The sequence below is a fragment of the Neopsephotus bourkii genome, unplaced genomic scaffold, assembly GCF_033783945.1.
Source record: "Neopsephotus bourkii isolate Nb327-2 ecotype Australia unplaced genomic scaffold, CSIRO-AGI_Nbou_v1 NB_887, whole genome shotgun sequence".
Lineage (NCBI taxonomy): Eukaryota > Metazoa > Chordata > Aves > Psittaciformes > Psittacidae > Neopsephotus > Neopsephotus bourkii.
This window is the reverse complement of record NW_026901381.1, coordinates 304,489-317,254: the sequence shown is the minus strand read 5'-3', so window position 1 is coordinate 317,254 and position 12,766 is coordinate 304,489. Positions and strand designations below refer to the sequence as shown.

General features: G+C 43.8%; 1 protein-coding gene across 1 annotated transcript in view; it reads left to right on the top strand.

Moving 5' to 3' along the window:
- The window catches only part of EEFSEC (eukaryotic elongation factor, selenocysteine-tRNA specific), a 101,794-nt gene extending 90,709 nt beyond the window's left edge, over window positions 1-11,085 (top strand). Inside the window, exon 7 of the mRNA XM_061357134.1 lies at window positions 10,834-11,085. Coding sequence (XP_061213118.1) covers window positions 10,834-11,018 — 185 coding nt within the window. The 3' untranslated portion in view covers window positions 11,019-11,085. The remainder of the gene's footprint in view (window positions 1-10,833) is intronic.
- Window positions 11,086-12,766: the final 1,681 nt, after the last annotated feature.

Genomic DNA, 12,766 nt, shown 5'->3' with positions numbered 1-12,766 from the left:
AGTTAAGACTTTTAACTGGTTGCATGCAGCTGTACTGGTGTGGATATGTAGGTTTTGTATTTGCTCCTGTAAAGAAAGATGATGAAAGTTTTAACAGGTTGGGATACAATGGGGCTTACCTGTTGTAAGATGGTTGTTGAGCTTGGACAACTGTCCAGGTTAGCATTGCTTTGTCTTTCTGTGCTGCAAAGGCAGGGTTAGTTTGTAGGAGACATGCAAAGAAAACATGATGGTGTGGCAGAGGGACAGCACTGGCTTTAACCTGCCCGAGGGGAGACTGAGCTGAGCTCTTAGGCAGAAGCTCCTCCCTATGAGGGTGCTGAGGCGCTGGCACAGGGTCCCCGGAGAAGCTGTGGCTGCCCCATCCCTGGCAGTGCTCAAGGCCAGGTTGGACACAGGGGCTTGGCGCAAGCTGCTCCAGTGGAAGGGGTCCCTGCATGTGAAAGAGGTTGAGACTGGTTGAGCTCTAAGGTCTCTTCCAACTTAAACCAGTCTGGGATTCAATGAAATCCACTGTGGAACCGTGAAGCTGGAGATCTGTTTTAGGGAACAAGTATATGAATAATAAGGGAGAAAGAACTGGCAAGTGTTTGAATTTGTCTTGGTAAAACAAAATCATACAAATTCCCAGTATCCTTTTTTTTTTTTCTGTAGAAAGCCATAGAGAAGGAGTTTATAGGTCACTAAAAGACTGAAAACTTCTTAGTAGCCCAATGTTCTCATACTGTTTATTCTCCTCCACCTCCCACAACATTAATATTTCCCTTGTAATAATTAGTTTGAACTTCCATCTGTTTCTGTGGATCAAGTAATTTTCATACAACTTCAGGATTTTTTATATGCTTTAAATCTTTCTTCCAAATAATGTTGGAGGGTTTTTTTTTATAACAAAAAAAAAAAAAAGAAGCCATGAATACATTATAATTTCAATTTTCATGGTGTGTGAAAGATTTGTGCACTAGGTCTTTATTGTTTTTGAAGAATTCATCACCCTAGTTAAGAAGCTTAATATAAATTAAAGAAGGTATTAAGGAACATTAAGACATCAAAATGTGGAGCGTTCTTTTCCCTTTCGATTGCTCCAAATGCAAACAAGTTGAATAAAATGCAATCAAAGGGCCTGTTTGGAGAACATTGAGTGGCTTTACAGCTGTGCTGGAGAGAACCTCTGGTAAGAGCATAATTCAAATAAAAAGGCCTTTCTTTCCTCCTCCTAATTCTCTTTGTTGTGGTGACAACAGAGTACAAGCCCGATAAAAATTTAATCACCTTATCTTTTTAAAGCAAATTGCATATTTGTTTACACACAATATACATAACATAAAAAAGCAAAAGCTGCTCCCCAACCCCCTCCCCTCCTAATCGCATTAAAGAAGTTTAGGAAGAAAAATGGAAATGTTTTATACTTGATGCTGAAGTCCCATTGTTTGGGATTGCTTTATAAAGGCAGCCCAAGAGGAAGATGAATATCACCAAACTTCAGCTCCGGCCCAGCAGATGCCTGGGATATGTCAGTGGAGCTGGTCCAGCTTAACCAGCTGCTGCGGTGCCCGCTCTGTGTCAGGAGAGGCTGGGACATGGGGAATTACAGACCAGCCTGTGGATCTAGTGCTTTGATTGGAAGCTGCTTTGTAATGAACTGCCTTTGATTCAGTGTCACATCCCCTCACCGGACCTTTCCCACACTGTGTGTTTCTGAAAGGCTGTGTGTCAGGGCTGGTTTGTTGTTCATAGAATCATACAATAGAATCATAGAATAGTTAGGGTTGGAAAGGACCGTAAGGTCATCCAGTTCCAACCCCCTGCCATAGGCAGGGACACCTCACACTAAATCATGCCATCCAAGGCTCTGTCCAACCTGGCCTTGAACACTGCCAGAGATGGAGCATTCACAGCTTCCCTGGGCAAGCCATTCTAGTGCCTCACCACCCTCACAGTAAAGAACCTCCTCCTTATATCCAATATAAACTTCCCCTGTTTAACTTTAAACCCGTTACCTCTTGTCCTATCACTACAGTCCCTAGAAGAGTCCATCCCAGCATCCCTATAGCCCCGCTTCAGATCCTGGAAGGCTGCTATGAGGTCTCCATGCAGTCTTCTTCACAAAGCTGATGAAGTTCTAGTCCCTTGTGCTGCACTCAAAACATTTTCAGTTGTATCTCCTGCTCCTCAGTGCACAGAGCAGGGGTGGTGTTGGTTTATTTGCCATTTATTTACCTGGGGTGCTGACAGAAATGGTCTAAAGTATCTTCTGGTCCAGCTGCTGTGAGTGGCTCTGGGCTGAGAAATTCCTCACTGGGTATGAATTTAGTCCCAACAAGATATTCTATGGGTTTAAAATGATTAAAGCTCCTGTGCTTAGTGGTTCCATGATCTATTTGCACACCCATACCTTGACTCTTGTGACATCTGTATGATTTTGTTCCACTTGAGTTGAGGATTTAACCAGCAAGGAGTTACCTTGCCAATAACACTTGTGAAGATCTGTCCTGTGGGACAGTTGTCATAGGCTCTCCCAAGTTTTACTCGTTGTGTTTATGTCTGCATACTTCTGTCCTTCTCTTCCTTCCTGGGAGAGACTTCTGAGAGGTCCAGTGACAAAAGCTGTGATTTTGAGACACTGTTCTTTGTTTTGAATGGTCTTGGTTCACAGTGACCTGCTTGTAGTTTTTTCTATTGTTGAACTGTAACAAAAGCCTGTCTACATTCCCAGGCCTCCAACTACTGTGCATTTATATTTGTATTAGTAATTTGATGTCCTTATTAGTCCATTATCTTTCACAGTTGCCCCTGTTGTGCATTGGGCATGTTCCTTGCACTCGGTTTTTGCTTCAGAGAGTTTGAGGAACACCCAGGCTTAGAAGGGCAGCATCAGGATGAGGGTTGCCTCTCCAGGCCTGGAGTATGAGTGTAGAGCTTGGACATGATCCCAACGACTGCATGAACTTTTGAGTGGCCATCAAGTGAAAACAGAGTTTATGAGCAGTTGCTGTGTGATATATCAGCATAGTTGCAGCCTTGTTAATGCACTGGAAGCACGTATATAAGCCTGTGCAGGAAATAATTGGAAAATCCTTTAGGCTAATGGGACAGCGTTGGATTTGAGGCCAAAAGGATTTCCTTGGTGGTTGTTTTGCTGCTCTGCAAGTTGATCCATTTTATTGTCTGTACTCTTAGTTCGTGTAGCCTAGAGCTAGTAATCACGATGCACTGGAGTGTTCCATGTAACCGGTATTGGAGCCAGTCTCTGGAATATAGAAACAAAACACAGTGTAGAGCATTTGAGTCATAGTTATGTTTTGGGAATGTAAAGCATGAAGTGAGATGCCCTGGGAGGGATTAGCCAGCAAATGGTTGTGGCAAACAACATAAGAGCCACTGGAGTGTATTGGTCTATAAGGAAGGGTCAGGTTCGGTACCTCTTTGGTCAACCTCTTCCTGCTGAAGTGTGGCCAATTAGCCAACAAATTAAGATCTTGAGTATGTCATTCTGCTTCAGAGCTGTTTGGGGTCTTATTTAGCGCTAAGGGGATGTTGGACTAAGGTGTGTTTTGGAAAACCCACTGTGGGAACTGCAGATACCAGTTTGAAATGTGCATGGGCTTGTGTAGACTTAACGTGGACTTCAGTAGTGAGATGGTTGGAGAGCAATGGTGTGATGTGTGGTGGGGATTTGTCAAGTGCAGAGATTATCCTGCTGCATGGCTTCAGGTAACTGGTTCAGTTGCATCTGGTGTTTGATTATTACACTTTAATTTTGCCCACAAAAAGTAAAAATGTGGTTATGTAAATTTGGGCAATTGGATCATATATCCTGATCATCTGCTGGAAACTGAAAAGTGTAAAACTGAATGAATGGCACACTGTCAATACGATGTGGTTTGCTGGGTGTCCCTGGTGGTAGGTGACAAGTTCAGGACTAAGAGAGGAGAGGGAAGGGGCAGGCAGGGCACATACAGGGAAGTACAGCATCAGTAACTGATAGACATGGGGTGGTACTGGAATCTGTGCTCCATTTAGCAATATGAACAATATCAGACTGAAAATCAAGACGCTGACTTCATGCAGAGGGTATGGCAGACTAATTAAAGAAAAAAATGTGTACCAGTTGAGCCTATAAAACTCTTCCTGACCTTGAGAAAACTCCCAGAGAGCTGTGGGAAACTCCGCTCTGTCCCCTCTGAACCTTTCTGTGTTGTTATTTAAATATAGTAACTGCTTTTTTAATTAAAAAGAAAAATTAGATGGCATTTCAAATTGTGTCCATGGTGCCTTGGGGACCTATTACAGTACAAATTACCCCACACTATTTAGTGAGGGCTTGTTTACTATTGTGTGAGGCGAGGGTTTCCAGTGTAAGGATGCAGGACAAGAAGGGCCCTTCTTTGAAAGTTTGGCTCTGCACATGAAAGTGACGCCAGCAATTGGAAGCAATTTGTGGAATTGTTTGATTATATTAATTATGGCACCAGCAAACAGTGCTTGGGAAACAGTTTTGTTTTCTTGCATTCTTTCTTGATTGCTTGCAGCAAAAGCCAAGATACAAAATGTGCCTTTAAGGCCCGCCGGAGAGCGCAGTCAAGCCATTGTGTGGAATTGGCACTGAGCTCCAAAGGGTCGTGTCCGGCTCGATGTGAGAGTTTTCCAAATACAGCTTTGGCCTCAACTTCACCTAGGTCAGCCTCTTGAATTAAAACAGCTTCTGTCTTCCTCATCAAGGAAGATTAGCTCTTTCCCTGCTAAGCAGGAGCCCATAATGAAATCCGTGTTATTTCCCGTAGTACCACCTCTTAAAATAACGTCTCTCAGTCCAAAAGCCTGTATAAACTTAACAAATTGATATACAAGACGCAGTTCAGTTCACCACTAAACTGCAGCCTTCTCTGATGTGGTACGGGGCAGCTGTTCCCCAGTTTATGGGAAGGTGTTTCAGTAGTTAAGGATATCCAAGCAGTCTACCAAGCTGAGATTGCGGGAGTTATCTGTACTAAGCAGGCCGGCTGTCACAGCAGTGTTCGGTCAGGACATGGGGCAGTCTGCTGCTGCTCACATGGGCTGCAGGATGGGGTTTTTCTTGTCTTTGTCATCAAACAGTTAATTATGGACACTTTGCACAGGTCCCAGGTACCATTCTGAGGCTTTAGTATGAATTTTGTTTGCAAGGAAGGAATCTGCTTTCTGGTCTCCTTGGAGGTTGGTTGCTCGCCCTTGGCCAACTTCCTGCTGTGGTCCTATTGGTAGTCACGAGTCAAGCAAGGTGCTAACTGCAGATCTTGTACAGCCAGAAGAGAAAAATGAATCCACTCTGGAGTTGAGACTAGCAAGAACGCTTGTGAGAGATGTGGGGAAAGGTGTGAATCCAAAATAGAATTACTGCAGAATTGTGAAGGGATTTGCATAAGTAAAACTTATTGCCTGACCTGTGGAAGTAATTGAAGCTCAAATGCTGAGCTTCTGAGGGTGGCAAGCGAAGGAGCATCCCTTGTTTCTTGAGCGGCTTTCTGGCCAACTGCTACACTGAAATTGTCTATGTAATCATACTATGCTTGTTGCCACAGTGGTGAACACAAAGAAGCAGAGCGGATTGGCTCCTGCAGGAGTACTGCACTTAAATCTGTTGGCTGGAAAGGTTCATAGGTATTGGCGTACTGACCCTGATATTAGCCGAGTAATTCCTGCCCAATCCTGGGCAGTAGTTAGCTCAGGATGCAGTTTTCATCCCTGCTCATTCTGAAGCACCATGTATTAATGACAGGTAGATGGGATGCCAAGTTACATAGGACATGCAGGCTCTAGATGACTGGTCATCCAGTCTGTTAGCTGTGGTATGGCATAGCTGATGCTCCTATTACAGTGTTTATGGGCAGAGTAACACAGCTCATCTGTTTTTGGGAGGCTTCCAAATGTGTCATTCTTCTGATTAGCTCAGGAGGGGTTTTGCTGGAATATTGAAGGATAAAAATGCCTGCCTTGAATAAAATCTAAAGGTAGGATTTGGGTATCTGTAGCAGAGGAGAAGAGAAACAGAGTCTCTGCCTAATAACTGAACGTAAAGAGTTCAAGGATGTTCTGTTTCCTATTCCTCTAGTCTTTCCTGTGTGGCTGTAGAGAGAACTGTAGCAGGAGGGGCTGGGAAAATTGATCCTCTGATTTTTGGGATGTTTCTGCTTTTTGTTTGCATCGAAACTCCAGAGCATTATTTGAGGGATAATAGCATGAGCTTTTCATGGCTTTAGAGCACAGATTAATGACAACTTTATTGCAGAACTCCTGACACATGTTTTGGGAGTAAGCGGAGAGCAAGTGTGTGCCTGCTGGTGTACTAGGGGATCAGTGGTGTTCTTCATCCTGCTGGAAACTAGTGGCACTGAATTTTGTGCTCTCTTGTTAGCAGGAGAATCAATGCAGCCTGTGTTCCTTAAATGTGTAATTGGGGTTCAGCCTCTGAGGGCTGAGTTTAAGGAAATCCTGAAATTGTGAAAACCAGCTGTTAGGAATGATCCATTGTGAGCGATGATTACCCCAACCCTTTGCCTCTTTCAAGTTTTGCTTGCTCTTTTATTTGCTAGGAAGAAAGAAAATGTTTGTCTATGGTATTAGAAGGTTACATTTCCCTTGGATAAAATTTATTTCCAACATCAAATGTGTGATGTTAACTTGTTCTCTGATGTTCAGTTTTTAAGATTTGAATGTTGACAGGAAGCAAGTTTGCAGGTAGGTGAGTGTTCTACCTGCACTGTTCAAAGGAAGTAGAGTCTGAGATGAGCCCTTAGGCAGAAGCTCTTCCCTGTGAGGGTGCTGAGGCGCTGGCACAGGGTGCCCAGAGAAGCTGTGGCTGCCCCATCCCTGGCAGTGTTTAAGGCCAGGTTGGACACAGGGGCTTGGAGCAAGCTGCTCCAGTGGAAGGGGTCCCTGCCCGTGGCAGGGGGTGGAGCTGGAGGAGCTTTAAGGTCCCTTCCATCCAAACCTGAATAAAAACCTGAATCAAATCTCCTCAATCCAGAGGCCTGACATCTTTTAACATGATTTTTTTGTTCTCATTAATAATATTGCTGTAAGAAATCTGTGCAATCATCCATGCCAATGCCTTCCTCCTCCTCGGTGCTGGCTGGCGTGGGTAGTGATAGGGTTTCTTTACAGGTGTCCATAGGAAAAGGGAGTTGTTCAGCAGAACACATTACTCTTGGTGGCTGTGCTGGAGAGCCTGCCCTGTGTCTCTGTTATTCCACCTGCTTTCAATGATGTGTTTATCACTTGATCAGAAATTACTCCTGTCTCTGGCTGGGCTGTGAGGAGATACTGGGTTATCTTCCTTCACATTTACATGTGTCTGCCTTGAGAATCTTCCATGTAAACACAGCGTTTCATTAGCTTTGAAGGAGACAGAAATATTCCTGTCTATTCCCATATAACTATTGAAGAGGTCTGTGGAAATAGGAAATAAAAATATGGAGATGGGAAGTCTCAAAACTGAAGTTGAAAAGGAGAGAAGGAGAGAAAATTCCTGAAAGGCAGGGTATCAAGTGGAATTGGGAGTTAGGGACGAAGGAGCTGGACTGTAGGAGAGAAAGCAGAGACCAGCCTGTATTTATACACAGGGAGGAGTCCAGGATTCTCCATTGTGATGTTTCCATAGGAAGTTACTGAAATCTGTGCTTTTCTATGAAGATTTCTGGCATGTGAAACTCGAGGCAGCAATGCATTGAACCATTCAAGATACTGCAGATCCCCAAGAAGCTAGTTTCTATTTGTGAAAACAGTGTAAAAAGTTACTGCTTTTGTCCTTTATTTTGTGTGTGTGAAACTGTTCCTAGACTTGGGAATTCTTTTTCCTGCTGAGGAATTTGAATTCATTTGAATTTGAAAATTCACTTTGGTTTGTTTTTTTGGGGTTTTTTTTGTTATTTTTTTTTTTTTTTTTTCATTTATAAATGGTTCCATTTGGACAAAATCCTTGAGGCCACGCTGAGAAAAAGGATATTCTGTTAAGAGCCTGTATTCTTATTTGCTAATTATTAACAGTAGTTGAACAGAATGGATTAAGCTATTTTACAACTAGCTTTTCACGTCTAGCATGGGTTAGTTGATGCTACAAGTACATTGGCATAAGCTCTGGCTGGGCACTACTTGTTACAGACATGGGTGGGAATGAATTTGTTAAGCTTTGAGATATCTTATGCGCCTCTGAGGACTTCCCATTAATAATATTAATGTATAGGTATTTTCCACTGCTGTATGCAAGGCGTATCTTGGAACTTTGAAGCTAAAGTCTTTTTTTAACACACAGACCTTTTCAATTTAATCCATTAGCAACTTGGCAAAATAAAGTAATTGTCCAACAGAGGAAGAAGAAAAAAATTCTATTAACATTTGCTACAAATCCAAGTAGTACAGGCAGCACTTAATTAATGGAACAGATTTCTCACTATGTGTTCAAGCTAACACAGCCATTGTTCAGGAGAGATTAGACCCTTAATGTAAGTTAAACTAGACCTCCATCTAAAAATATCTGTCATTTCAGCTATTAAGGGTCTGATGTCTTCTTTGGTGACAGATCTGTTTGCCTTCATTTCCTTGGGTTTGTACAGTGTGAAGTCTGCCTTGTGTGTAACGCGAGACACCCGTGGAGGGATGAAACCTGTGGGTCCCTGGTCCCTCTGCTGCTCCTGGTCACAGAACCTCTCCAGCCCTCAGACCGCCCGGCACCGGGGCTGGGAACAGAAAACACTCTTTGGTGGGGACGGTGCCAGTGCTGAATCTGTTTGCAGAATGAGGGCAGCGGATCTGATGCGGTAATTCCACTGGAGCAGCTTGCTCCAAGCCCCTGTGTCCAACCTGGCCTTGAACACTGCCAGGGATGGGGCAGCCACAGCTTCTCTGGGCACCCTGTGCCAGCGCCTCAGCACCCTCACAGGGAAGAGCTTCTGCCTAAGAGCTCAGCTCAGTCTCACCTCGGGCAGGTTCAAGCCATTCCCCTTGGCCTGTCCCTGCAGGCCCTTGTCCCAAGCCCCTCTCCAGGTTTCCTGCAGCCCCTTTAGGCACTGGAGCTGCTCTAAGGTCTCCCCTTCAGGAGCCTTCTCTTGTTTGGGCTGACCCAGCCCAGCTCTCTCAGCCTGTCAGGTCTTGCAGAACACTACAATACAAAGTTGGTTGTGCTTGATGCTGGACTTCTACAGCATTACATAGACTGTGATTTATTTGGTTGTATACAAAAGCTTTTGCTTTTTTCCTCTTGTGCTCTTTATTTTCCACAAATCAAGACCCTGGGATCTCTCCACACCTCCCATGGCTGCTCTGCAGTGTTAGGGCTGGTTTAAAACCTCTGGTTATGAAACAGCAAATCGGCATTTCCTGGGATTGCTTCAGCACTTCCCTGTTTCCTCCCTCCCCTCCACAGTGAACATTGCCTGGAAGGATTTTGCTGCCTGATGCAGGGAGGATGGAAATCTGGGCTCTGGCTCCAAGATCACCTGCAGGTGCCCCTGGATGGGGCTGGGCTGGAGCAAAGTCCCTGTGCCTGCAGACCTCCTGTCTCCAGTAAATCATAAGCATCTCGATCTTTTTGTCAGGCTGTGATACAAGAATCCACGGCTGCGTTTCAGTATGAGGGGAGAGAAGCTGATGAAGTGTTTGAGATAAGGTTATGTGACACCACAGGTTAGAAATGCCTGAACTGAATTTGGCCAAATGCCTCGCGGTGTATTCCCGTGGTGCTGGATGAGCTTCCAAGGAGTTGCCTAACTTCTGCTTTGAGAAAACAGTTCCTCAGGAGTGGTCTTTTAGGAGCTGCATCTCTCCTGGTTTACAGCGTTTGTTTGGGCTTTCCTGTGTTGCATTTCTCAGCCTGAATGCCACCAGTGTGTTGAGTTAAAAGACATTACCAAGCGTAAGAAACCCTGGTATTTAGGAAGGGAAGCACAAGTGTCCTTGATTGGCGCTGATGTTTGGAGAAAGACTTAAGTCAGATCCCTAGAATCTTACACAGGTTGATTCTGGTTCCCCTAAGCAGTGACAGGGAAACTTTTAACAGCAAATAGCATATTTTAGGGAACAACAAAAACCCCAAACACACACAGATCTCTGTAATGTGTTAAAACAGAAGCAGTGTGCTTTTGATGGGGAATAGACTATGGAAATTCAAGAACCTTCTGACTCTTGGGACTCTATAATTTTAGTATTTGACCACTTGGTTTCATTCCTGACTTATATTTTTATGAATATTCTTAGTGATGAGAAGGAACTTTTGAGAGGTGTGTGTAAATAATAGGAAGGGTCTACTAGTAAAAGGATTAGACAAGGCAAGTTGCTCTGGCTTGTTTAAATTTGGCCTGTATTTAACACTTCAAAAGCTGCAGAAGGATACAGCCAGAATACTGCTCTGGATTTGAGGCATCCCTTTTGTGAATTATAGTGGAATGGTTCAGGTACCGTATAGCTCCTCCAGCTCCAACCCCTGCCACGGGCAGGGACCCCTTCCACTAGAGCAGCTTGCTCCAAGCCCCTGTGTCCAACCTGGCCTTGAACACTGGCAGGGATGGGGCAGCCACAGCTTTTCTGGGCGCCCTGTACCAGCACCTCAGCACCCCCACAGGGAAGAGCTTCTGCCTAAGAGCTCATCTCAATCTACCTAATAACTGTGTTTGAAGGCTTCTGATTCTTCATGCGAGTTCCCGTATTCCACATGTGTGGTGCAGAAATGTGGTTTTCCTAATGCAAACTCAAGTTCTTGTTTCTCTTGTTTGACTTCAGAAGCCAACTTGCCTGTTCATTTTTCCAGTTACACTGAAATGTGACGTTGAGTGAGTTTGTCATGTGTGTCCTTGTGTTTTACAGATGGGCTGAAGCCAGAAACCAAGACTCTTCTTACCACTGCCTCCAAGAAGAAATCTAAGGCAGGGAAGGGGGATGCAATCAAAGAGGATGAAAGCAGCAAGAATGACTCAGTCCAACCCATTACCATCTCTCTTCTGTTTAAAAGATATGTCTTTGACACGCAGAAGAAGATGATTCAGTCCTGAGAAAGTAAGAGCAGCCTCTGATCACGTGAAAGATCAGACTCTGCAATGAATCTCAGGTGGAATGTTTGTTTTGCTCTGTTAGAACCTGCTCATTCTGTCACCTCTGCCATGTGAACCTGTAACAGGCTCTCAGAGCGCTCCCTGCCCGCTGAGCGCGTCCGGGGCTCTGTGTTCCGATAGCGGTGTTTGGAGAACTGATTGGAAGCTTCTCTTGATTTAAAAGTTTGCCACTGATACTAATCTAAACCTACTGGAGATGTGAATTTCATGGGACCTGCAAAGCAAAGCAGATGGTTGTAGATTTCCTTCCCCGAGGAAAGTGGGACACAGAAAGCACACGGTAGAGTAGGTGAAATGTAAAGTGGATGTTTCACGTTCCTTCAGCTGCAGCTGTGTAAGATGCTATCTGAGAGATGGTATGGATGTGTTTAATAAATGATTTATATCTCAATGTTTTTCATATTAAACAACACGATGTATGTTACCAAGGGTCTTAATTGTTCTCGTTGCTGTTCCAAAGGTTCAGAACTGATCTCCGGTGACATTTTATGTGGCTTTTCAGAATTTCCTGCCTGTTCTGCAGTGAATCCTATTCCAGAATTGTTTTCTTTTTTTGTGTGTTTTTTTTTTGTAACCAAAATCTTTTATGCGTGAAAGAAAAAGTTGCCTCTGGAAATAGTCAAGGGCTTTATTTCATTAAAACAATGATAGAAGATTGCAGCATAAGCCTTGTAAAATGAACATCTCCAAGATGCTTTAGAAACTATTAGTTGTTTAATAGAGATTTCATGGATGCTTTAGTTTTTCCTCTCGATTTCATGTCCTGGGTTCATAAAAAGGAGAGCACTGGTAATGTCCCTTCTTTGTTACTTACAAAGCATGGGACACCTTAATGTGAAAACCAACAATAATTCTACAGGTATGAAAGCTGCAGTCTGGATCAGAACTTGGGCTTATCTTGGTGCATGGGAGGTGTTACTTCCTGCTCCTTGAACACAGTACTTCTGCTTGGTGCTGTTAAATAGCTGCCAGTGACCCATTTGCTGAGATCAGCCATGGAGGAGGACCCCACATACAGTGTAAGCACGCTAGTTGCACATGGAAGTAAATAACTGTAATAGATTGCTGCACTCATGAACCATATTATTACACTATTAGTAACACTCAGTGTTACCAAATATCTGTTGATGGGCCTAAGTCCATCATGTTATCATGGGTTTTTTTAGTCTTTCTTCTCCTTTTAATTTCCAGGTAACCTGAGTGGATATAAATGGCAAAATACCAGCTATTGAGAGGATATTTGCAGCTGGACGGTTGTGAGGCGGCGTAGGTCTGGTATCTAAACTAGTTTGATGGTGTCCCTTTAAATCAGAACAGAATTAGTGCTTTGTGGAGTAATCCCGAACAGTTTCTGCTGAGTGAGTCCCAGCAAAGCTTTAGCACATCCCTTAAGATTATGGGGTATGCTTTCCATGTGATCCCAGAGGAATTAGGCAGGCAACTTCAGCTATGGCTTAACGTGACTTGTGCTGCCAGCTTTGCTGGAAAATGTATCCTTCTGTAATGACAAAAAGCATCTCACCCCACCACCACCTCTCCTTCCCATTTCTCTCCTCTCCCCAGGGACCCCCATAGGCAGTCTTTGTAAAGGATATTTATTATGTTTCTGTCTTCTACATCTATATCAAGTCCTGTGCCCTATACTGTTACCTCTGTTCAAAATGCTGCAGTGATGGAAGCTAGAGAAG